The 26,969-nt window shown below is 38.7% G+C and overlaps 1 protein-coding gene across 3 annotated transcripts in view; it reads right to left on the minus strand.

The window, feature by feature from the left end:
• The window catches only part of VMP1 (vacuole membrane protein 1), a 139,003-nt gene that overhangs the window by 72,669 nt on the left and 39,365 nt on the right, over positions 1-26,969 (minus strand). For all 3 annotated transcript variants that reach the window (XM_075853035.1, XM_075853033.1, XM_075853034.1), the window contains exon 7: positions 401-568. In XM_075853035.1, the coding sequence (XP_075709150.1) occupies positions 401-568 (168 nt within the window). The remainder of the gene's footprint in view (positions 1-400; positions 569-26,969) is intronic.

A 26,969-nucleotide genomic window follows, 5' to 3' on the forward strand; every position in this document is an offset into this window, starting at 1 on the left:
GCGGACCTGTCTGCTCTCCAGACAACATTGGTTCCAATGCAGAAGTTTGCGGTTAAGTACTTCAAACAGTTGTGGTTGTTAAAGGGGTTATGCAGGTTCTTAATTATTTTTTTTTCTACCAATCGCTGCAAATATCCTTAAATAATAATAATAAAAAAAAAAAAAAAAAAAAGTACTAGCCTATCCTTTTCCCAGCACGGACGATCCAGCGGCCCTCCCAGTGATTCTTTACATTCAGGCAGCATGAGACTACTGCAGCCAATAAGGGGGCCATTAGTAAAAAAAAAAAAAAAATTAAGAACCCGGATTAGCCCTTTAAACACTAGACTTAAGACAATACTAACCCCAATTGATTTCTTGTAGGATACTGAACCAGACTGGATTACTTTATTATACTGACCCACATGCAGGCTTCCAGCCTGACTTTAGAGATGATAGTCCATAAGGAAATGCCACCTTCTACAGCTTCGTCATCTGGACATATAATTTCATCGGGATAGGGAGGTTCAGGAAAATTAACAGAATTACATTCATAAGCAGCAAGAGTTACGGAAGCTATGTGTGGACCCTGAAAAGAATGAAGAAAAAAAAAAAAGGATCATCACACATTTATATAACAAACAATGTTCAAGACTTTAAGTCAGGCTTTGTTCACATCAGGTTTGGGCCTCCATTCAACCTTTCCGTCGGAACAGATGAACGAAAGCCAAACGGAAACCATAGCTTCCGTTTGCATTACCATTGATTTCAATGGTAATGCTTCTGTTGCATGGAACCGATGAACGGAACCCCAACACTGATGTGAACGGGCCCTAAAAGACATTTACAAAACAAAACCAATTTTAACCCCTTAGTGACCAGCCTATTTTAGGCCCGAATGACCAAGCTATTTTTTTTCCCAGTTTTTCTATAGTCGCATTCAAACAGCTATAACTTTTTTATTTTTCCGTCCACATAGCTGTAGGAGAACTTGTTTTTTTGCGGGATTAGTTGTACTTTTTAATGGCACCATTTTGGGGTACATATAATTTTTTGATTAACTTTTCTTAACTTATTTTTTTGGGGGGGGGGGGGGATAGAAAAAAACCCCCGAAATTCCACCATTGTTCTATGCGTTTTAAATTGACGTCGTTCACTTTGTGGCGTAAATAATATTTTACCTTTATCCTATGGGTCGGTACGAGTACAACGATACCACATATGTAGAGGTTTTTTATGTTTTACGAGTTTTGAAAAATAAAAACACTTTGGAACTAAAATTATTTGTTTTTGCATCGTCGCTTTCCAAGAGACGTAATTTCCTTATTTTTCTGTCAATGTAGTGATTTTTTGGGCTTGTTTTTTGCGGGACGAGACGTAGTTTTTGGCTAAATGGGAATTCTTGAATTGCTTTTATTATGACATTTTGGGGGGGCAATGGAAAAAAATAGCAATTTCGCCATTGTTTTTTGCGGTGTTCACCTTGCGGTTTAAATTGCATGTTAACTTTATTGTTTGAGTCATTACGGTAGCGGCGATACCTTATACGTGTACTTTTTTCTTTTTTACACTTTTACTAAATAAAACCACTTTTTATGGAAAACATTTTTTTATTTTTTTTTACTGTCATTTTTATTTCACATTCCTTTTTTTAGTCCCACTAGGGGACTTTACTATGCGATCTTCAGATCGCTGCTATAATACTTTGGTATACTTAGTATACCAGAGCATTATTGCCTGTCAGTGTAAATCTGACAGGCAATCTATTAGGACATGCCTCTGGCGCGTCCTAATAGGCATATGCCCAGGGCACACCTGGGGGCTTTTATCAGGCCCCTGGCTGCCATGACACCCCATCGGAGGCCCGCGATTGCATTTATGGGCCACCGATGGGTGAGAGGGGGAGCTCCCACCCTCTGTAAACAAGTTAAATGCTGCGGTCGCTATTGATCGCAGCATTTAAACGGGTTAAACGGCCGCGATCAAAGTAAACTTCGATCGCGGGCGGTGGAGCAGGTGCCCGGCGGTCATCAGACAGCTGAGCCCCAGCTCCAGCCTGCACGGGATACCCATGCAGGACTTAGACTGGGCCGCCGTGAAAAGGCGTCAGCCTAGCCTAAGGCCCCTTAGTGACCGCTGTGAAAAGCCGTATTGGTGGTCACTAAGGGGTTAAAGCATGGTCTATGAAATTGTGCAGATAGCAGTATAGCCATGAGCAATAACCTTTTATGATGGATATACCGCCTATAAACGGGAGCATAATCTGACTGTATTTAATAAAACAGTATTGATATTATAACTAAAACATAAGAAAGAAAGGAAAAAGGCTATGATCACACGTTCAAGTTTTTTATTAAAAAAGTATCAGCAACAGAAATCCAAAAGAAGACACAGGGATTTCTGCTGCGGATGTGCCAGCGGATCAGCACACATTAAAAGGGGTTGTCTGAGATTTAATGACTTTGTGTTAATGCTTGTAATTTATAAATGTAAATACATTTGTAATATACTTACATCTTCCAAAGTGGCCCCGTTTCCAGATCCTGCCGTGGGGAACTTGACGGGTGACGTCACTCTCTGCACTGGCCGCTTTGTTGATCTTGAATCATTTTCCGGGTACACGACACGTCACTTGTGACGTGGTGTAGATCTGCTTATTCTGTTGTAACGCGCATGCGCGGCCCCTGCTGTTATCTTGAGAACAGCCGGAACCGCGAGAACAGCAGTGACAGCGCATTCGCGTTATGGCCTGTGAAGCAGAACAGCCCATACACGGCACGTCACAAGTGACGTGTCGTACACCCGGCAAAGAATTCAAGATCAACAAAGCGGCCAGAGCCAGTGCAGAGAGTGACGTCACCCGTCAAGTTCCCCACGGCAGGATCTGGAAATGAGGCCACTTTGGAAAATGTAAGTATATTACAAATGTATTTACATTTATTAATTACAAGCATTAACAGTCATTAAATCTCGGACAACCCCTTTAACCCCCATTGTAATTCAATGGATTAATCAGTCGTTGTTCCATGCGGAATTCGCGGAAATAATGAGCTTGCTCCAAATGTAACGTTTTGCATTGGATGCAAAAGGTCACCAAATCCTGAACGTGTGACCATGGTTCAACTTAAGACTAAGTCTGGTTAGAAAGTAAACATTTAAACATCGTACCAAATAAAATCCTGCTCTAACCTCACCCTCCAAATAGGAGTTTATCTAGACTACATTCACATCATCATGTGTCATCAACCTGGAACTACACTCACATCAAGTGTTATTAACCTGGACTAGTTCATAAAAAAATAACAAAAAAACACAACCTTCCTACAATTCTGAAACTTGAGAGCCCCCAGTAGTTGATACCTTTTAATGGCCAACTGAAAAGCTGACGATCAGCAAGATTGGAGACTACTTCGGTCTCTTCATCAGACATGGTTTAGCACAAAATCTGAAGAGTCACATATTTATACATAAAAATACAAAGAAACAGTATGAAAAATGAAACCATCAATATAGGTAGGAGAGTATAAAAGTTATCAACTACTGAAGACTCTCAATATTCACCTTCTCTATCTACTGGCTAATACAGTACAAAAATATATCTTGCTCCAATTATTAATTTACAATTAACAATTTCCAGTAATTTGTTTAGATTCATGGTAAATGACAAAAAGGTACATCTTTCTAAGAACTTACATAATTCACGGTAAATGAAAAATATTTGCTGTATTGATTGGAAAACATAAAGATCTTATTATTTCGCTTAATACCGCTTGGTGTGAAAATATACACAACGGTACCCCTACCAAAAGCTGACCATGCATATAAAAACAGTTATTTTCTTTGATTTTCAATAGTGTGGTGGAGATAAACGTGGCTCTAGCGCCGCTCATCTCTTGGGTGTACTAGATCATCAACACAGTGCTACAACATAGGAACACAGATTAAGGATAATTATCTGAGGTTTAGTACTTCCAAATTAACACACACACACACTCAGTGTGCTAGCTACAGCTACATGGACCAATGACAAGATATCAAAATTTAGCAGATTATACAGGCTGAGCGCAGCATCAGGCTACTCCTAGCCATGTGGCAATACAATAGCTAAAAACGGATGCAATATACAAGGCATAAAAATAAAACCGTGCAAAATCGGCAATACTAGAGCCAAATGTTCTAGATTTCTATCCACAAGCCTTGGTAGAACAGTGGCACCGTGTGGTCGAATGAAATGAAATAAATCTAGCCATCTTTCTAGGAACTCAGACATTTGATTAAAAAAAAATTTTAAATAAAAAAAAAATACTACCACTACACAAATACATTAAAAATGGTGTTCGTCCCCCAACTCATGCTGTACTTGATAACCATAATCTTAAGCATAGGTCTTTTTCGAAGAATGACATCATGCCATTTAACATTCTGTATCATAGCAAAATATACGTTTTTGTCAACACGGGACCTGAACCACTATTGCACAAAGTAGGAAGAAAACTAAAACGTTTGGTTATGAGAAGTTTCCAATGTTTATTTGATATTGGCCAGTCCTAGTAGTGTTTGGTCATTGTCCTCCAGCTAAATGGCCTTATTGTCAGTTATTCACTCTTTAAGCATTTTTTTCTGCTATGAATACAAGAAGCGTAAGCAGAGTGTGTTCATTGTATTTTAACTCTGAACGAGCATCTCAATTTGGAAAATACACATTTCAGTTCATTGACCTTCTGTAAAAAAAAAATATATAAAAAGCCAACAGTATACATGAGTATTCAGAATGAACAATAAGCATGATGTATTCATCATAAGGTTCAATGAACCCTAGTTACAGAACTGCTCAAGATCATTCCCAAAGAAGTGCATACAGTTCCAACGGGTATGTTTTATACACCTGGATATAGGGTATTAAACAATACACGAAGGCAAAAGGATTAGGCAATATCAGGATTGCAAATCAATTTATGCAGGCTTAGGACTTGTTAAAGGGAACCTGTCACCAGCATTTCACCTATTAAACCAGCAATATCAGGTGGTAGTGGGTGAAAAATCATTTCTATATAACCTATAATTGTCTTCTTAGTCGGCTCTGTAGCTTTAGTATTCCGCTTTTTAGTGTTCCCACACCATATGCTAATGAGCATAAGAGTCATATCCGCATTCGAAAAGAGTCAGATCTTCATTCCTCAAGCCTTTTTTAGTTAACCACGCCTCCTTTTGATTGACCGCTCCTCGCCCCCCCCTAAGCACACACAAAATCCCCCGCTTGCGCGTCGGTCCTTTTCTGGTGCGAGTGCACAACGGGACACCTAAGCGACACATGCACAGTAACTAAATTTGAAGCCCGGACGAAGTAAGGAAGGGTATTGGACCATACATGACAGGCGCGTGCGCGCTCTTAGACGAGATTTTGGCATTCAGGGCGGGCCAGTTTTCGGCAGTGGGCGGGCATAAGAAGAGGAACAAACGAGACCGCCATATTATTACCATAAAATTAGCAAAATGTTTGCAGACCGTTATTCTCGGTCGGATGAGGCGTTTAGGAGAGGGGATAACGGCAATGGCCTCGCAGCGGCCAGCGAGGGGCGACTACAGTTCAATAGGTGAAATGCTGGTGACAGGTTCCCTTTATGTTATAGCCTTATTTCCAATAGAAAAAAAATAAATGAATGAGAACCTGTTAAAATGGAGATTCTGGTGTTGACCACACTTGAGTAGATCACCAAAGTCACCTTCTATTCTGCGAGAGTCACCACCACTTCACTCCTAGCTTATGCTGATTCCCAGCACTGGGGAGGGTATTCTTACATACATCACATTATTTATTTTTCATAATGAATGTACAAACCGGTACACAGGATTGTGAGCTGGCAGGACAGACAAGGTGTCTGTGCCAGTGGTTTTCCTAGGGATTTAAATGTACCACAAAAAGTTCCTAGGTGGACTCCTGAGTGAGCGCACTACGAACAAGTAATACAATGCATTCCTTACAATTCGGCCAATAGCGTGATTGTTACAGTAAAGACATCCCGAATGTAGGCTTCCAGCTCTCATACAGGGTTGTGTTTTCCTGAATTGGATAGATGTAATAAGCACATTATGATCTCCTGACATTATTTCCAGTAACAGGTCAGGCTGTCTATTATTCCAGCTGAGCTACAGCCAGAAAAAACAGAATATAAAAAAAGCGAGTCATAAGACTAGAAGACTTACAGTGCAAAATAAGTGATGAAAACAAAACAGCATCATTTCTTTCACAAGCGCAGCTGCATAATGCAAGTATGTAAGCTGGAACTTACGATGGTCACTCTAAATGGCGTTAAACAAAATCTACAGGTCTGGAAAACGGAGAAAGCCACTTCTCTCCTTATTTTAGAATGAGACAACAGCTCACTGTAGTAAACACATAGAAGAGTTCTCAGACTACTCCTCCCCCATATCGCCACCACATTGACCTAATGCATCATGTGCCTGGTTTTGACAACTTTAACCAGCTGTCCAAAATGAAGTCAGCGTGACTTTATCCTATGGTTTTGGCAGGGTCTGTGTAATATGCTTTGGACATCTGCTTCTGCTAAAAGTTCATATTTGCAAAAGCCACATTTTCGTCTCCCTGGAGCCAGTCCGAAGCACCATTTGCCAAAGTCTGTATAGAAAACTCTTTGACCAAATAAAGTCTTACTTTGCTACAAACACAGTGCATGTTTTATGGACAGCATATATAGCGTCTACAATGAAAGGTAATCTTTGCGTGGGGGAAATGAATATACCCATACATTACAATAATTTCAATCATTGTAAATTGGTATTCCATTATCCCATCCTCTAGGCAGAAAAGAAAACAAAATAATGTGGTAAAAGCAAATACAATGTTATTCACTCAGAACATTTTATATGAATTAATAACACCATCGTCTGAATTTGAAGCATGCATTCATATTACATTGCAATAGATTAGGGCTACACAACCCTAAATGTGAGAGGAAGATACGGCTTCTGCATTGGACTTTCAAATGGAAGCTACTAGTAGCGATGGTGTGTTTTTTCACTTGGTTGTAATGCTGCTGCAAGATTGAGGTGGTAGGGTCAGAGCAGATACTACCAACATTGTATGCCTCGTACAGTAGCTACGAGACAGAGATATAAAGAGAGAGAGTGATAAAGAGAGAGATATAAAGAGAGAGAGTGATAAAGAGAGAGATATAAAGAGAGAGAGTGATAAAGAGAGAGATATAAAGAGAGAGAGTGATAAAGAGAGAGATATAAAGAGAGAGAGTGATAAAGAGAGAGATATAAAGAGAGAGAGTGATAAAGAGAGAGATATAAAGAGAGAGAGTGATAAAGAGAGAGATATAAAGAGAGAGAGTGATAATGAGAGCGAGCGAGCGAGAGAGAGAGAGATAATGAGAGCGAGCGAGCGAGAGAGATAATGAGAGAGAGAGCGAGAGAGATAATGAGAGCGAGCGAGCGAGAGCGAGCGAGAACGAGAGCGAGCGAGAACGAGAGCGAGCGAGAACGAGAGAGAGCGAGAACGAGAGAGAGCGAGAACGAGAGAGAGCGAGAACGAGAGAGAGCGAGAATGAGAGAGAGCGAGAATGAGAGAGAGCGAGAGTGATAATGAGAGAGAGTGATAATGAGAGAGAGTGATAATGAGCGAGAGAAAGAGAGAGTGATAATGAGCGAGAGAGAGAGTGATAATGAGCGAGAGAGAGAGAGAGAGAGAGAGAGAGAGAGAGAGAGAGAGAGAGAGAATGAGAGATAGCGAGATAATGATAGAGATAATGAGATAGATAGATATAGATCTGCGATAGACAGATATGCGATAAAGAGATAGACGATAGAGATATAGTTATGGCCACCAGTAACAAACTACAGTGCTGACAATAACTAGAAAAACTGTACTTCAAGGAAGTGATCAGTTTGACTTAAAGAGGCTCTGTCACCAGATTTTGCAACCCCTATCTGCTATTGCAGCAGATAGGCGCTGCAATGTAGATTACAGTAACGTTTTTATTTTTAAAAAACGAGCGTTTTTGGCCAAGTTATGACCATTTTTGTATTTATGCAAATGAGGCTTGCAAAAGTACAACTGGGCGTGTTGAAAAGTAAAAGTCCAAGTGGGCGTGTATTATGTGCGTACATCGGGGCGTTTTTACTTCTTTTACTAGCTGGGCGTTCTGACGAGAAGTATCATCCACTTCTCTTCAGAACGCCCAGCTTCTGGCAGATCACGCTGTGACGTCACTCACAGGTCCTGCATCGTGTCAGACGAGCGAGGACACATCGGCACCAGAGGCTACAGATGATTCTGCAGCAGCATCGGCGTTTGCAGGTAAATCGATGTAGCTACTTACCTGCAAACGCTGATGCTGCTGCAGAATCAACTGTAGCCTCTGGTGCCGATGTGGCCGACACGATGCAGGACCTGTGAGTGACGTCACAGATCTGCACTGCCAGAAGCTGGGCGTTCTGATGAGAAGTATCATCCACTTCTCTTCAGAACGCCCAGCTAGTAAAAGAAGTAAAAACGCCTCGATGTACGCTCATAATACACGCCCAGTTGTACTTTTACTTTTCAACACGCCCAGTTGTACTTTTGCAAGCCTCATTTGCATAAATACAAAAATGGCCATAACTTGGCCAAAAATGCTCGTTTTTTAAAAATAAAAACGTTACTCTTATCTACATTGCAGCGCCGATCTGCTGCAATAGCAGATAGGGGTTGCAAAATCTGGTGACAGAGCCTCTTTAAGTAGTATGGCGAGAATAGCTGCCCAGGGATCTGTAATACAGCCTATGGTGACGTTTCTTAGTGAGGACAAAGACCATAATGCAGTCTAAGTTCCATAAATTATTTCACATTTTTGTAAATAATGTCTAGGGAAAGAGAGTGTATCCTTCTAAAATGGATGAGAACCATGATATGGATGGTTACTGCTTTAGGAAGCCAATGTAGAGAGGGGGAGGGAGACCGTAAGACAAACCATAAATGGAAAGAATGATAAAGAGATATGAAGTCAGTACAAAGAAAGTGAGTCAGAAGATGACTACGCTAAACAGAAATTCAGAAGGCACAGGAAATCAATTACGTTCAAAGCTGGCCTACGATGGGAATGGTCTAGTGGGTTGTAAGTAAACGTAAATAAAATAGCCTAGTCTAAAGGGAACTATTGTCATCTATGTTTGTGGTGCACATCTGCTGCATATGCTTGGAAAATCTACCAATGTATAAGCTGTAGACAGGGTCTGTAGTGGAGTATGCCAAAAGAGTGGGGTAGGAAACCTTTTAATAACCTATTTTATTTATGCCCCGTTGGATAAATAGCACAAACCTATCCCACAGCACTGTACAGACATTGGCACCATTTACATCAGTCCCTGTCCCCAATTTTGTATTATACTATAGGCGTGAAGTGTATCTACAAATCTTATCTTCAACTATTTAAATTTTTCCAATATTCAAATGGATTTCTATGGGGTACTTTACTTTTGGGGCGTCACTAGGTCTGGGCAATTTAGTAAAATTAAGGCTCTGTTCACTTGTATTAATGGGATCTGTAGGTCCTTCCAAGTGCCCTTTGCTTTCGACTCGCAGAATAGTGTAATCTTTTGTCGTTTTTCTACCCAGTAAAAAAAACAAAATATATGAAAAAAAAAATACTTTTACAAAAATTGAAACCCATTGGTTCACATTATAACCCAATGGGATCTTTCACACCAATAAATTAGTCCATTGCAGTCAGGGCTCTTCGAAAAACAGAAATCATGACACCAGTGTGAACAGAACCTAAATATCCGGATCGTAAAATGACTCAAGATCTGAATTGAAAATATATTTGATATCTTCCAATGATCTCTAAGTAGATCGTAAAAATAAAGCAGTATGGGAATCATATAGTTTTAATTCAGTACTTATAATAAAATGATCACAGCAAGGCCACTTTCACATGACAGTATTTTGCCTCCGTATTTGGAAGTTAAACCCAAGTGTGGCTCCAAAACACGGAAGAGGTGCAAATCTTTCCATTATACTTTTTTCACTATGTAGGGTCCATTCCTAGTTTTGGCTTACAAATACCGAAGCAAAATACTGACCAAAATACTGCCATGTCAAAAAGGCCTTACTTTGTTAGAAAAATATAAAACAAACTTAAAAGCAGAACAGGCAAAATAACCGTTTATAATCCTCTAATTTATTAATGGGTGATGCGTGAATTTCCTAATATTGCCTTTTTTTTTTTAGACAAGCTACACAGAAAGACAAAGAACACATCCCAGTTCCCACCATGATTCACCTGAGAAACATTCACTTGCCACACTTTGACTAGAGACCCACTGGAGCCTGTGGTTAGACTGGAATGTGATTTGCTACAAATTCCAGTGTGATTTAGAAATGGAATCAGGCAATGACTGATCATTGGGATGACTGGCGTAAGTCAGACTGTCTGACTCGCCCCCAACCTTAAAATTCATAGACAAATTGCATTATTTCTATATGTCCATGTAAATCGGATTCCTTGTTACTTGTGTAATCTGCTGACACCCAACTTGCGTAAACCACTTTTTTTTTTATTACTGGAAGAACACAAAAATATTGAGAGTCTAGTATCAAGAGTCTACATAGAACATGGATTGGTCCCAAGAATAATTTACTAAATTGTATGCTAGTCACAAAACCCAACATTTTCAAAAAGTAAAAAACAAACAAAGTAATAGATAAAAAGGGTTTTCATTCCCTAAAAAAAAAATTGCCATCCAAAGAGAAAGTTTCATTCAAGTCAAGGCACAAACTCTACTAAATTAACACTTTCATTAAAAAAACAAAAACACTTTGGGGAGAGATATAGATTACATACATATATATATATATATATATATATATATATATATATATACACACACATACACACACACGTGTGTATATATATATATATATATATATATATATATATATATCTCCCAAATTTTCAGCTGCATGCAAACATCAGTTAATGCATTAGCATGTTCTTGGCCTCTCTAAGGCTAAGTTCACACTACTGTTAGTATACGTTTACATCTCTTCCGTCAGAGGAAAAGAGGATCGAATGATTAAACGGATAGCAACGGTCCCCTTAGAATTACCATTGATTTTTAATAGTAATTCTTTTGTTTCAGTTGCTTTCCGTTTGTCTCCGTTCGATAGGAAGCAAAACTTTTGTTTCCGTGAAAAAAAAAAAAAAAAAAACGGAATCCTAGCGAACTGAGACAAAACGGAAAGCAACAGAAACTAAATTTGAATTTTGCACACCATAATCTATTTTTACATACATTTTTACGTAAGCCTCTGCTTGGATGTGAATTTATGCTGCAAATGTAAGATCTAATGCATTTTTTTAATTCTATTTGTCACATGAAGTTTGTGATGGTTGTAAACCGCATGTTAAGACAACTGGTATCCTCAGGTAGTCTGCCTTTAGGAAAATATATATGGTGTCGGGGTGCACTCACTTTTTAAGGTGTATAATCCTTGTTTTTAACAAGTTGTTACTTTTTTTTCCCATTTCTATTCTAAAACCAGATTTTTGGTCTATTCAGTTCTAGTGATTTTGTGACGACATTTTCAGGCCATCAGATATAAGTGGTATAGATGAACTCTGCACATAATGAACTTTTATTTTCTAGGTGGTGTCTAGTTTTTTGCTTGGGTCAGATTTTTAGCTTCAAAATATGAATTTCTATGCATTTTTTTAAGAAAATATATACTTTGATGAAAGGTTGTATGAACATGCCTGTGTGTATAAAGTACTGAGTGGCATTGTGACAATGGGCTAGTTTTTCCTTTCAGAAAATATATCGGTATCTGGGGTGTAGTATGATTTTTTCATTTTATAATTCAGGTTTTAAAGAGAGTAAAAAAAATTGTCCCGGCTAACAGAGGTGCAGAATGCCCAGAAAAGCCTGGCAGCGAAAGGGTTAAAAAAACAGCATGCCCAGTGTGGTTCTGGGAACATTTTCTAGCACTAGAAAAGGGGTGGTCTACTCCAGACAGTTCCTTTAAATGGTTGCTAAGCAGCAGACCACGGAAAAAGAAGCATGCTACGTCAAACATATTAAAGAACTGTTAATACAATTTATTAAGCGGTGTAAAGCCAAAAAGAATCAGCACTGTATTCTAAATAGGATTGGGTGCTCATTGCAGTAGTCACCCACAGACCAGACTCAAGGGTCTGTGAAAGGCAAACGCCCATTATCAGAAGCAAACGAGAAATAAATTCACCCATGGGGTCTTGGAGGGGTTTAAACGTTGCGGTTAGGACATAGGAAAAATTGCTCATTTGCTTCTGATATTTGGAAGGCGGTCTTCTACTATTTTTTTGCTGAATTACAATTTATTATATATACTGCCTTAATGAACTGAGAGTCCCAAAGATGAACAGTATTCATGTAAAATAGTGACCATATATGAATGACCATTTTATAACTACTCTAATTTGATAGTCATGAACAATAAAATGTAAACAAACAAAAAAAAAAAACACACCCAAAAACAATTAGGGTATGTGCACACAAACTCGAAAACGTCTGAAAATACGGAGCTATTTTCAAGGGAAAACCGCTCCATATTTTCAGACGTTTTATAATCAAAGTCGCACTTTCCGCAGCGTTTTTAACGGCCGTTTTTGGAGCTGTTTTTCTATAGAGTCTATGAAAAACGTCTCAAAAAAAACAGCTGAAGAAGTGACATGTACTTGTTTTTCCGAGCAGAATGCTGTTTTCCCATTGAAATCAATGGGCAGATGTTTGGAGGCGTTCTGCTTCCGATTTTTCAGCCGTTTTTCAGGACGTTTACGGCCCGAAAAACGGCTGAATGCTGCGTGTGCACATACCCTTAGTTTAAAGGACTTTCTTGTTTTGCAAACACTATAAATTTAGCCCTGTGCACCGGATTCAATTTTTTTACGTCTTTACATTGGGGATTTTTAAATCTAATTTTTACACATTTTATTTTTATACATTTTAATACAAAATTGACCTGCTGAGTACTTGCAAAGTAGCTTAAGAGGGGGGAATTTTTTTTTTTTTTTTTTAAATGACTCAATGTAAAGAGCTTTTAATCCCCTAGGTAGTACTCAGTGTAATAAAACTGTAAGATAAGACAAGATAAAACAAAAAAAAAACCTCCTTTACAAAAAGGTAGATTGAACAATAGTAGGTACTCCGTGAAAAAGAAGCCTGAGCCCCCAGGGAACCCATTGCCAGGAAATGGGTGACTAATTCCACAGTCATTCTGGCATCATCCACCAAATAAAGACAAAACGCTGAGACGGTGATACCAAGCAACTATGCTCTGTTCCCTTTCATTCTGCTGCCACAATGTACAAGCTATCAAAGGATCATTCATTGTTACGACAAGAATACACAGAGCCTCCTTGCTGAATCATGACTTGCTCTTAAACGTCTTTCAATGAGCACATGCCTTCACAAAGGAAAACTAATGCGGGCTCATGGTCACTTGCTCTTGCATAGGGAAGACCGTCCTTATACTGCCATACAATCCTATTTAAACCGAGAAGTGGTAACTTCTGTAAATTTCTGTTTCCTGTAAATGATGCCTTTGCCTGTATATCTGAAATGATAGGTGATGACTAATACGATAAAAAAATAAATAAAAAAAAGAGGAACAGCAGCATTGCAGTAGTCCTATCATAACCATATACTTATTATACGTCCGATTAGAAGAAAAAAAGAAATGCTTTGTTATATCAATGATTTAATTTAATGGAATATTGAATCTTTCCCCATGTACCTCCTATGTCAAATAATTAATAAATAAATTGGAACGGACAAATGGACATGAGGACTCGGCTTTTCTATCATTTCCCATATAGACTCCCATTGCATAATCAAAAAGTATTACTATTATTAACAGATACTTAGGCCAATTGAGCATCGCGTTGGGGAGATCTCATATTTTTGATCAAAAAGAGGATTGGATTTCAACACAACGGAAAGAGGAAACATCCCCTTACATTTCCCTAGGGAACGTTTCTCCTTTACTTTGTACAGAGAGTCGATCCCTCTGTAGATCAAAAAACACATACAGGAGAGAGAAAAAGTGAATCTTACGAATGATATTAAAGGGGAGATTGAACATAGTTTAAATCGACACTATGGCTTTTAACCAGCCAAGTGAAGTGATTAATAAAAAATTCATGCGTCATGAGAAAGTTGCATTTTTCTGATGGGTTCTCAACCTAAACCCGGCCATACATATTAAATGAAAGTTTGTCGAAATAACTGATTTCGCCCAGTCGTTTTAAAATTTTATGCGATGGTCTTTGACTTACCAATGTCTGCTACAAAGGTCATCACACTTACAAAAAAGGGTCTTTTTGCTTTCTGATGAATGAAACACTTAACACACCAAATCTAAATCTTAAAAGGGGTTATCCCAAGATTAACATTTATCGCCCTTCCACAGGATAGGTGATAAATGTCTGATCACTGGGGCCCCCACAACTCACTAGAACGAGGGTCCCGAACCCCTATCTTCCTCACCGCATGATAGCAGTGAGGAGGAGCTTCAATAGAGTGGAGGAAAAGCATGCGTCCTGCCACTCCATTAAAAGTCTATGGGACTGACTGAGACAGCCGAGTACATCGCTTGGCTGATTCCGCCAGTCCCATAGACAAGGAATAAAGCCACAGGGTGCATGCTCGTCCTGTTTTGGGCCGTCTGTATTGCAGAGTATTATGGCTGTCGGTGTAAAACTGACGGGTAACTTATTAGGCCCTGCCTCTGGGGAACAGCTCGCCAAGTGTTTAAAAGAAGTTGTCCGTCTTGGGCTCCTACTCCATGAGCCAGACCAAAAAGCCAATGCAAAGAGCGGCTCCTGCCGTAGTAGACTCAATGCAAGCAAGTAGTACAGAGTTGCTCATTGATTTGAATGGACGCCATGTAGCAGCTGCCTAGACCTTCGGCCATAACAGCAAATCAGAAGGGATTAGAGAAGAAGTCGAAGTGGCAGCTTAAGGGTATGTTCACACGGCCAAATTTCAGACGTATACGAGGCGTATTATGCCTCATTTTACGTCTGAAAATACGGCTCCAATACGTCGGCAAACATCTGCCCATTCATTTGAATGGGTTTGCCGACGTACTGTGCAGACGACCTGTTATTTACGCGTCGTCGTTTGACAGCTGTCAAACGACGACGCGTAAAAATACAGCCTCGTCAAAAGAAGTGCAGGACACTTCTTTGGTCGTTTTTGGAGCGGTTTTCTCATAGACTCCAATGAAAACAGCTCCAAAAACGGACGTAAAAAACGCTGCGAAAACGGCGTGAAAACGCCGCGAAAAATGAGAGTTGGTAAAAAAACGTCTGAAAAGCAGGGTCTGTTTTCCCTTGAAAACAGCTCTGGATTTTCAGACGTTTTTGTGGACTACGTGTGAACATACCCTTATTCTAAAAAAAAGAGTTGTCTAGATGGAAAAACCTGTTCAAGAAACAAGTTGCCTGGCAGCCTGCACAGTAAAAAGGGTCTAGAAACCAAAATATAAGTAGTAACTACTGTATGAGTGGTCTCTAGGGCTAAAGGCACCATGGCAAAACTAAATTAAAGCATTCTAAAATTTGGATTATGAAGGGGTTAACCATGTGATATTTTATTTCCATCAGTGAAAGCGGTAATAAACTTATATAAACACTATAAATTCACCACTTTTGTACTCCGTGCCCTAAAGTAGCATATTGCATAGGAAAAGATGCTCTAAAGAAAAACAATGATAGCTGCACTGGATTATTTGGACCAAAATACTCTCTTCTAGATAGGAAAACAAAAGCACAGATAAAAAATAAAATAAAAAGTAAAAATTATTTTTTTACCTATGCCACAAACAACATTCCTGATCAAGAAAAGAGACTGGGAAGAAAAAGGTATACAAGGAAAACCTATAAATTCTGTAATATAATTTTTTTTTTTAGGTAGCTACAGTATATAACGAATATTCGATTGGAGTGGAAAGATAAAAACAGAGCGAACCTGTAAAGCAGGATCAGCGGTCTGTCCTGCCCCTCTATAGGTGTTTTATTTCCATGGAGAACAGAGAAGGGCAACATGAAAGGGTCAGCTTTTTTTTCCTTCAGAGAAAGCCCCAATCTTGTCCATGTTCTGCGTCTGATATTGCAGTTCAGCTTGATTCAGAAGTATGGGGCTGGGCTGCCATGGTTGTGTACACAAAATCCACCAATAAATAAAAAAATTTAAAAAAAACGGAGATATATCAGACGCAGCTGAGGTAGTATTTTTTCCCATGCTATGCGGCTATTTTTGACCCGTGACACATTAACTTCCTGTCCCAATCCCAGTGTAATTGGTTTACTCATGTGCGTCAGTCACATTTGCAAATTGCATACAGAAAATTAAAAACCATTTACAAGCTATTTTTCCACTTGACCAAAATAGATGTTGAATCCATTCTGATGATTCACAATGCTCCATAATGAAAAAAATCGTTTCATGTCAATGTTGGATGTTCTGTAATAAAGTTATTGATTGTGTAATATGGTCCCATACTTCTGAAATCAGGCAGGAAAGTCCCCAAATGAACTCTTATTTTAAGATCTTTTGCCTTTTTTTTTTAAATCCGATTTCCAAAGACACAGAAGGAGTACCATATTTTTTTACCCCCCGTCTTGTTTCAATTTGTGGTGGCATGTAGTATAATGTTGTATATCAATTTACCGGATGCTGTATTTCACAGGACCATCGCTGGATCACGTGATCTTCACGAAGACTCCATGAATCCTGCTGTAGGGACTGGAAGTCAGTGTCTCACTGCAAATCTATGGGAGTCTCAGACTTGTAACCTCTGGTTTCTACAGAAGACGCTGTAAGGTTTGGGTGGTCAGAGTGGAGATCACGTGACCTAACTGCGGCCTACAGCGACTACCCATGAAATACCCACTTTCATTTGGCTAAAGGAAAAATAATCTAAAATACTGCTTCATGCTCACTTACTATTTATCAGAGGTCTTAAATCCTGTTTTATATGTTTGTATAGAGGACACGATACCTTGTACACAAAAGGTGCTTAACCACAAATCAGGAAATCTGGTCTCTGGTCAAGCACCTATAAGCTATACTAGATCCCAGGCAGCCGCATCCCTGTAGGTCTCTGCAGGGAACTACAAGGAGACAGCAGTAAGCAAAAGAAATGAAGTTATACTTATTTTTTTTTTACATACATATGCATTAAAAGCAATCCCATCAAATATTCTTATTATCAGTCACATCCCTTACAAGTAGCAGTTTTGTGATAAGCAGCATGTATGGCTGCTGGGAATTTAAAATTTCCAACCAATCTGCAGAATGGAAACGGCCATTTATGGCAACCTATATTCTGTCTATGTGCTAGCTAGTGTAGGCCCTTGTAAAAGCCATGTTTGCTGACGGACAGACAGGGAGGCTACACTAAATGTGAATTTCCTGAAAGCTTTCCTACATTTGTGGAGCTCTCCCATTTTTTATATGCGCCATAATAAAATACACTACATTAAAGTGGATGTCAGGTCCAGAAAACCCATTTTCAAACAATGTATTAGATCCCTCTTGACTCCCATCTTTTAGTGGAGAATGGCTACAAAGAGTCTCTCCGTCTCCGGAAGACCCAGCACATTTATACAATATGTACATGGACTGACTACTGATTTCAATGGGCAATGTAATTCATAGTTTATCCTGTGGTGTCACTGCAGGAGAATTGAACACTTTCTGCCAGGCTCCCCTATAGATAACAGCTGATCGATGGGGGTCCCAGCAGCAGAACACCCGCTGATCAGCTTATTTTCATAGCATCCTTCTAATATAAAAAAAACTAAAAAAAACTGTCAAAAGTGTATAGTCCCTTTAAATACGAAAATGATTTTCCAAAGAATAGTTACCTATGCGTTTCATCTAGTGCTAATACAGCACAGTATGCGATCTTGTATACTATATTACAGAACAATATGTTAATAGTAATATTGTTCTACTATACAAACTACCAACTGCGGCCCATTACTTTGTCACTTGAAAAAAATGGTAAGCAATGTGGTAAACCTAGCCTTATCAGATGTAAAACAATACTGCCCTCTAGCTTTCCAGTGAGGGAATTAGGTCATGGCTATAAAAGGAAAGGTTCTAAGATGTCTTAGTGTCGTTATATGTGTATATTACCTCAGAATCACCTATATGAAACAGTGAAAGTAATCATTCTATAACAGGGGTCAGCAACCTCCACTCCAGCTGTTGTGAAACTACAGCTCCCAGCAACCCTGACAGCCAAAAGATGTATTATTCCAGTCAAAGGCTGTCAGGGCATGCTGGGAAATGTAGTTTTACAACAGCTGGAGTGCTGAACCCTGTTCTATAATATTAGCGGACAAATTAGGATTCAAGGAAAATAACCAATGAGTAAACAGCAACAATCGTGACAGTATAAGAAAATGTAAACATATAATATAAAACTCCTGAAGACAAACATGAGGGGACAAAAAGCTTTCAAATCTACAAAAAGATAATGATCTCTCATTAAAATGTAATTTATAGAAGAGGATAGGGTCTTGGATTTTTGTACTTGCGGTTAATACACAATACATACATAATAAAAGCACTGGGGCTATGAGTTCAGTTCCAAAAAGTATAACAACCAAATTGGCATTATGTTTTCTAGCTGGGTTTCCTCTGAGCATTTCTGAGATAGTCAAAAGAAACTTAAAAATAAACAAAAAAACAACAACTTCCACTTAGGCTCTATTCGCATCTGCAACAAAATGGCAGATCAATTGTACGACGGACGACACTGGCGCCTGAAAATCTCCACTAACTTACAACGGGGTCTGTTGTTCGACAGACACTATTACATTGGTATAAGAAAGGTATGTGAACTTTAAAATTATGTATAATAGAAAATTGTAAAGGTACTGGGTTTTATAAATCACATGATCTCTGCTTGCTGCCATTCAATAGGAATGTTCATGGTTTACTTCCAGTGGATAAAAAAAATATATATATTGGTCATGTCATACATGTACGTGCAGGGCTGGTTAGAAGCCACCGATAAATGAACTGCTCTACCAAATCACTTGTCAGACCGCATATGGAATATTATGTAGCTTTGGCATCAGTGTACAAGAAATACATAGTAACACTGAAGCGGGTTCAATGGGTAGACTGCAGTACCCAAAAAAATTATCAAAGATGCGGGTACTTAGTTTGGGAAAAATAGATGGCTTAGGTGTGAACTAGTCACTAAATATATCAAAGTTCACTACAGAGATCTGTCGAATCATCTAGTCATACTTCGGACTGTAAGTCATCCACCGAGAGGTTTCACCACCCTGCAGTAAAAAGGGTTTCTTTAACCCCTTCAGGACTGAGCCTGTTTCGGCCTCGTGGACGCAGCAGATTTGTTCAAATCGGATGTGTCATTTTATGTGGTAATAACTTGGGAATGCTTTTACCTATCCAAGCGATTCTGAGATTGTTTTCTCATGGCATACTGTACTTTAGGTTAGTGGAAAAATTTGATCAATAAGTTCTGTATTTTTCGTGAAAAACACCAAAATTTAGAGAAAATGTGCAAAAACGTGCATTTTTCTAAATTTAGATGTATCTGCTTGTAAAACAGATAGCAATACCACGCAAAAAAGTTACTAATTAACATTTCCCATATGTCTACTTTATGTTTGCGTCGTTTTTTGAGCATTCTTTTATTTCTTCTAGGACATTACAAGGCTTAGAACTTTAGCAGCAATTTCTCATATTTTCAAGAAAATTTCCAAAACCTATTTTTATAGGTGCCAGTTCAATTCTGAAGTGGCTTTGAGGGCCTTATATATTAGAAACCCCCATAAGTCACCCAATTTTAAAAACTGCACCCCTCAAAGTTTTCAAAACAGCATTTAGAAAGTTTCTTAACCCTTTAGGTGTTTCACAGGAATTAAAGCAAAGTAGAGGGGAAATGTACAAATTTCTTTTTTTTGGTCAGAAAATCCATTTTAATCCATTTTTTTTCTGTAACACAAAAGGCTTTACCAGAGAAACGCAACTCAATATTTATTGCCCAGATACTGCAGTTTTTAGAAATATCCCACACGTTGCCCTAGTGTGCTAATGGACTGAAATACCGGCCTCAGAAGCAAAGGAGCACCTAGAGTATTTTGGGCCTCCTTTTTGTTAGAATATATTTTAGCCACCATGTCAGGTTTGAAGAGGTCTTGTGGGGCCAAAATAGTGGAAACACCCTCAAAAAGGCACGATTTGGCAAACTACACCCCTCAAGGAATTTATCAAGGGGTATAGAGCATTTTAACTACACAGGTTTTTTTTGCTGAATTTAGTGGAATTCGTCCGTAAAAATGAAGTTTTATTGGAAAAAAATGATACATTTTTACAAGGAATAAAGAAAAAGCACCCCAAGATTTGTAAAGCAATTTCTCCTGATTACGGCAATACCCCATATGTGGTAATAAACGGCTGTTTGGACACACGGCAGGGCTCAGAAGGGAAGGAGCGCTATTTGGCTTTTGGAGCTCAAGTTTGCTGGATTGGTTTTCGGGTGTCATGTCGCATTTGCAAAGCCCCTGCGGGACCAAATCAGTGGACATCCCCAAGAAGTGACCCCATTTGGGAAACTACAGGCCTAAAAATAATTTATCTAGGGGTATAGTGAGCATTTTCATCCCATAGGTTTTTTGCTGAATTTAGTATAATTAATCCGTGAAAACTTCTATTGTTTTTTTTTATGGCGTTCATTGTACATTATAAATAACATATTTAATTTATTCTGTGGGTCGATGCGATTATGGCGATACCATATGTATATAGGTTTTTTTATGTTTTACAGTGTTTGCACGATAAAATCACGGTTTTAAAAAAAAATATTTAGTTTTTGTGTCGCCATATTCTAAGAGCCACAACTTTTGTATTTTTCCATCAAGAAAGTTGTGTGAGGGCTTGGAGTTTTTCTGAACAAACTGTAGTTTTTATTGGTACCATTTTTTAGTACATGCGACTTTTTGATTCCTATTTATTACATTTTTTGGGAGCTGAACGGACTAAAAATAGCGATTCTGGTATAGTTTTCTTATTTTTTTTATGGCGGTCACCGTGCAGGATAAATGACATTATATTTTTATAGCTCAGGCCGTTACGGATGTGGCGATCGCAATTATGTATAGTTTATTTTTTTATAATAATAAAGGACTTTATAAAAGGGAAAAAGGGCGGTTTTTAATTTTATTATATTTAATTTTTACTTTTGTACATTTTTTTGGAACTTTTTTTTTTACTTTTTTAGTCCCACTAGGGACTTGAAGATCCAATTGTTAGATCGTTGTTATAATACCCTGAAATACTTATGTATTGCAGGGAATTATACCTGTCGGTTTCACACTGTCAGGAGGCATAGTAGGTCCTGCCTCTGGCAGGACCTAATCACCTTCCATAGATGGCAGGCCTTTGTTAGGCTTCCGGTTGTCATAGCAACAATCGGACCCCCGCAATCGCGTAGCGGGGTGCCGATATTGTTGGAACAACTTAAATGTAGCGGTCGCTATTGACTGCCACATTTAAGGGGTTAATCGGTGGGGATCACCGCTGTGATCCGACCCGATGTTTTCCCCCAGTACTAAGGCTGCTAGTAGCAGCCTGTACTGGGAGATGCCGGGCTGCGGGGAGCGTCTGTGTGCTCTGTTAGGAGCACACATAGATTAACGGGCTGCAGGCACAAGGATCAGCTCTGCAGCCCGTTAATCTATGTGGGGTGGTCGGGAAGGGGTTAATGTAAGAGAAGTGAGACTATGGAACTCTGTCTGAGAAAGTTCTCATAGCTAATTCAGGGAGACATATTAAAGGGGTTGTCCACTTTCAGCAAATTGAGGTTATATATTATTTTATTTTTTTAAGAATTAAAAAAAAAGTTGTACAATTTCCCAATATACTTTCTGTATTAATTCCTCACGGTTTTCAAGATCTCTGCTTGTTGTTAATCAGTAGGAACCTTCATGGTTTACTTCCAGTGGATACAATTTTGTCCATGGTCATGTGATTGACACACGTGTGCATGGCTCGTTACAGTATGTGTATCAGAGCTGTCTCTTCTAACTATCCCAGCACATGTGGGTCCATTACATGAACAGAATTTGACCCAGCAATTTATTATTGAATGACAGCAAGCAGAGATCTTGAATAGATATGGAACATATATAGGAAAATTTTATAACTTTTCATTATACAATTTATAACTTATTTGCTGTAACGAGAAAAACCATGTAACATGAAATTACTAAAGTGTATGAACACAGACACATTATTTGTGATGGTACCTATGCTTGAGAGACTGGTTAACATAGCAATTATTCCATCCAACATTGAATGGATTTTTCGGATGTTATTTTATGCAAACTTTAATAAAAGAACTATAGTGAACAACGTAATATTTCTGTTAGGCTTCGTTCACATCTGTGTTGGGACTCCGTTCATGGGTTCCGTCAGAGCTTTCCGTCAAAGGAACCCATGAACGGAATTCCAACTGAAACCTGTTACCTGGTTCCCATGACGGAAAGCTCAGATGGAACCCATGAGCGGAGTCCCAACACAGATGTGAACGAAGCCTTACATATAAATTATTCATAATCAACCATTTATAGAGGTTGTCCAGGTTGGGGGCTGTTTTTTTATACTGATGACCTAACCACAGGATAGGCCATCAGTATATGTTCGGTGGGCATCAGACACCCGGACCCGCACCGATCAGCAGCTCCAACGCCCGGAGGCAGCCGGAAGCTATGCCTGGGTCGGTGCCGGAAGCAGATGGCTCTAACCACTGTATAGCGGCCTTGCTGGGTTATTGCAGCTCTGTACCTATTCACTTGAGTAAGAGCAGAGCTGCAGTACGGCCGCTATACAGTGGTCAGAGCCTTCTGTTTCCAGCACCGACCCCTGAATAGCTTCTGGCGCCCAGGGGCAGCCAGAATTGCTGATCGGTGCGTGGTTCAGATGTCGGAGCCAAACCAATCATATGCTGATGATCTATCCTGTGAATAGGTCATCCGTATAAAAAAACAAAAAAAAAACCCAACCTGGACAACCCCTTTAAGTTTAAATGTTACTCATTTACCACTGAACTTTGAAAACCTGAAACATTCTATAAAATAGGCACATTTACAATATGGTCTCTATTAAGAAGGGGTCTATTATTAAATTGATTTCTTTACATAATTCATTAAGGACTAGATAATTTTTGCCATGAATCAAGCAGATTATGAAGAATATAAATATAGAATATATACCTCCATAGAGGGTGACTGAAAGCCACTACATAAAAATAAAAAAAAGGACCTTGCTCTGGTGGACCCAGCCTGTCCATGTATTACATGTATTATATTCAAATGAATAGTCATTATATAATACAATGGTTGCTCAATGTATGGCCGGCTGCAGCTTCCAACAGCGATAACAACTGCTTGCTAGGGGTCTTCTAACGCTGCAACAGTGGTGATCGGCTGATCCCTGGCCTGGCTTCAATTTAAAGAGGATTTTCTTTATGACATATCTATATTTATGCATTTTATTTATTTGATTTTAAGCAACTCGAAAAATCCATTTTTTTTTTTTACTTTTTAAGATACAGCTTAAAACATAAAAGCTGTATTGTTCTGTCTCAGCTGATTCTGTCAGTTCAGCTATACTGACGCTCAGCTGAGAGCGGATCCTGCATTCATATCGGCGGAGACAGAACCATACAGATTCTATGTGTACAGGAAACCTAGAAGCCGTGCGGTTTTTTTTAAAAGTAATTTTGAGTGTTTGAAAACACTAAAAGCATAGATTTAATAAAAAATAAAAAAAATGCTTACAAAGGGCTTACAAAGCCTTCAAGGTGGATATTACAAAAAAAAATTGAGAACAAGTACTTGACTTTATTTTTCATTATTGTATTCAACTGGTGCTGTTCTGCAAATCTATATAAAGGTTTATGTAACTGCAGTACCAATGCATCCCATAAGGTGGCCCTGCTGTGTTAAATCAGCAATTTATATTTTAACCCCTTCCCTTTGAGGCCATTGTTGAGATTTTTAATTTATTTTTTTCCACCTTCCAAAAGCCACAACTTTTTTGTTTTTCCGTCAAAATAGCAGTTTGAAGGCTTATTTTTTTGCATGACGAGTTGTAATTTTTCACGGCACCATTCATTGTACTGGGAAATACATAATGTACTGGGAAAAAGCAAAAAATTATTTGTCAGGTGGAATGGGAAAAAACAGTCATTCCATCATTGTTTTTTGGGTTTCGTTTTTATAGCGTTCACAGTGCAGTAAAAGGTTAGCTTTATTCTGCGGGTCAATATGATTACTGAAATACCAAATTTATATTATTTCTTTAGAATATACTACTTTTATAAAAGGAAAAAAACTTTAAAAAAAAAATACAAATATTTGTGTGTCACCATATTCTGAGAGCCATAACTTTTTGTATTTTTCTGTCGATTGAGCAGTAGGAGGGCTTGTCTTTTTGCGGGGCGAGCTGTAGTTTCTATTGGTACCACTTTGGGGTTCCTGGGAATTTTTGATAATTCAATTTTTGGTGGGAAATGAGGTGACCCCAAAAATTGAAGAAGAAAAAAAACACGGATTCTGGCATTTAATTGTAATTTTTTTCACGAAGTTCACCATGTGGGTTAAATAATGTTATAATGTAATAGTGCAGACTTTTATGGACGCGGCGATACCAGTTATGTTAATTTATTCGTTTTTACAATGCTTTTAGGGGAAAATGGGAGACAGGATTTTTTTTTTAAACCTTTTAATATTAGTTTTGTATATATACATACATATTAAAAAGACTTTATTTAATTGTATTTTTTTTTTTTAATTAGTCATCCTAGGAGACTTGAACCAGTGATCATTGGATCACTTGCAGGATATACTGCCTCTGGCAGGTCTTGATAGGTGTACAAAGATGGCAGACTTGGAAGCTTCATTAGGCCCCGAGGCTGGCATGACATCCATCAGCACCCCACGTTCATGTCGCAGGGTAGCCAATGGAATGTCATAGAGGGCCGCCCACTCATTGTAACGGATTAGTTTACTACACTAATCCATCCTCCAAAAAATAGAATAAAAAATACTGATGTATACCATCCCAAAAGGATTTTTTTTTTTGGCCTTTATCTGGCTAACGGAGTCCTTTGGACGCGTTTGTGGAGCTTTTCCGACGTACAAGATAAACGTAGTTCATAAACGAGCTGTGAAGAGGGTCAAAACGGTATTGAATATCGGGCATCAGATTTATTTTTGGGTCATGAAAAAGATAAAAATAGTGCTTAGGAATTGAGCGAATGCACCAAAAGTATTGGACTTTAGTATCCAAAACCATAGATAAAATTAGGTTTTTAAAAGACAAAAACGTAGGGGAGGAGGGTTAACTCCCGCGGTGCATAGGCTGAAAATATGAAAAAAAACTGTCTGCCACAATATTTCTTAAAAATCAAATATGTTATACGGAACATAGAAGATTCTTCAACTATAAAATAGTAGTCCACTACATTAACAGACATCCCTGTTTAAATATAAAAGTGTCTAAGTTGGGAAATGTCAGAATTTAGCCTGGGTGATCTGAGATAGTCTCCATGTCTTGCAAGAGAAAATTATTTATAGTTTATTCTGCAGGAAATCTTCATGATGCAACAGGACTGACATAGCTCCACTGGGAGTTGCCTCCAAGCTGCCAGGCAGTGATCTGATATTTTCTGGTAAGTCCAGTTGTTTTAAAAACATTATCAAAGTCCAAACCACTTTTTATCATATTTCACAAGGCAAAAACGTTCTCTGAAAACCGCAAGAATGTGAACACCGCACTAGTCAGCAAACTTTGGCACTATATCTGTTGTAAAACTACAATTCCCAGCATGCCCTGACAGCCTTTGGATGCCTTAATAAAGCTTTTGGCTGTTGGGGCATGCTGGGAGTTGTAGTTTCACAACAGCCGGAGCGTTGAAGGTTGCTGACCCGTGCACTAGTGAGTACAGGATACAAGAGTAAGGCCCCATGCACACGACTGTATTTTCATCTATCCATAAATACGGTCCGTAAATACGGATCTTTAGTCATCCCTAAAAAAAAAAAAAAAAAGAAGAAGGAGGCTGCAAGTGATGTCACCAACACGTTGCATAGCCGTCCGTATTTATGGAAGAGCCCATAGGCTTCTATGGGAGAGTCCGTGCCATAATTACGGACAAGAATAGGACAGGTTCTATAATTTTTTCAGCATGAAAAGTTGTCCGTGGCCAATAGAAATGAATGGGTCCATAATTACGGTCCTGAATTATAGATGAAAAATACGGTCGTGTGCATGGGGCCTAAGTGCTCAAAGCTCTTCACAAGGGTTGTTCAGTCTAATGCAAGCAAAACTTCACGGTATTATGAAGTTATATCATTTGTCATTTTCAAGAACACTACTAGCGGTCATGTAATAAATGAAAGGAAATAAAATGAATGAAATTAAATTTTAAAAAAACAAAAAAACAGGGGGCGCTATTTTAAATTATTTTTTTTCTTCAAGTTTTGACTTCACGAACATCGCACCAAAGTTGCGGTCAGCTGCCGCTTGGATGCGATGACTTATCCCATTCGCATGAACGGTGTAACTCAATAAATTCCTACATCTGATTCTATAAGGCTCTGTACACATCTGCCTCAAAGGCTCATGGTGTCAGTGACATGATCCCTGACATTCGGTTAGCATCCAGTTGCAGTAGGGCTCTATTCACATTTTGCATTTGAAGCTCCTGTTGCAGATCTTATCAGATTTGACTAGCATTATTATTCCCAACAAAAGGACAGGAACAGGGATGGAACCCTTTATAAAAAAGTCAGTAGGGTCCGTCGTGCGCTGGTGGAATGAATTGTATAAAAGATCTCGTGCAGCGTCCTGGTTTCCCTTGTAAACAAAAACCAGGCAGCAGATGTGAACAT

Source organism: Rhinoderma darwinii, chromosome 2 (genome assembly GCF_050947455.1).
Source record: "Rhinoderma darwinii isolate aRhiDar2 chromosome 2, aRhiDar2.hap1, whole genome shotgun sequence".
Taxonomy (NCBI): domain Eukaryota; kingdom Metazoa; phylum Chordata; class Amphibia; order Anura; family Rhinodermatidae; genus Rhinoderma; species Rhinoderma darwinii.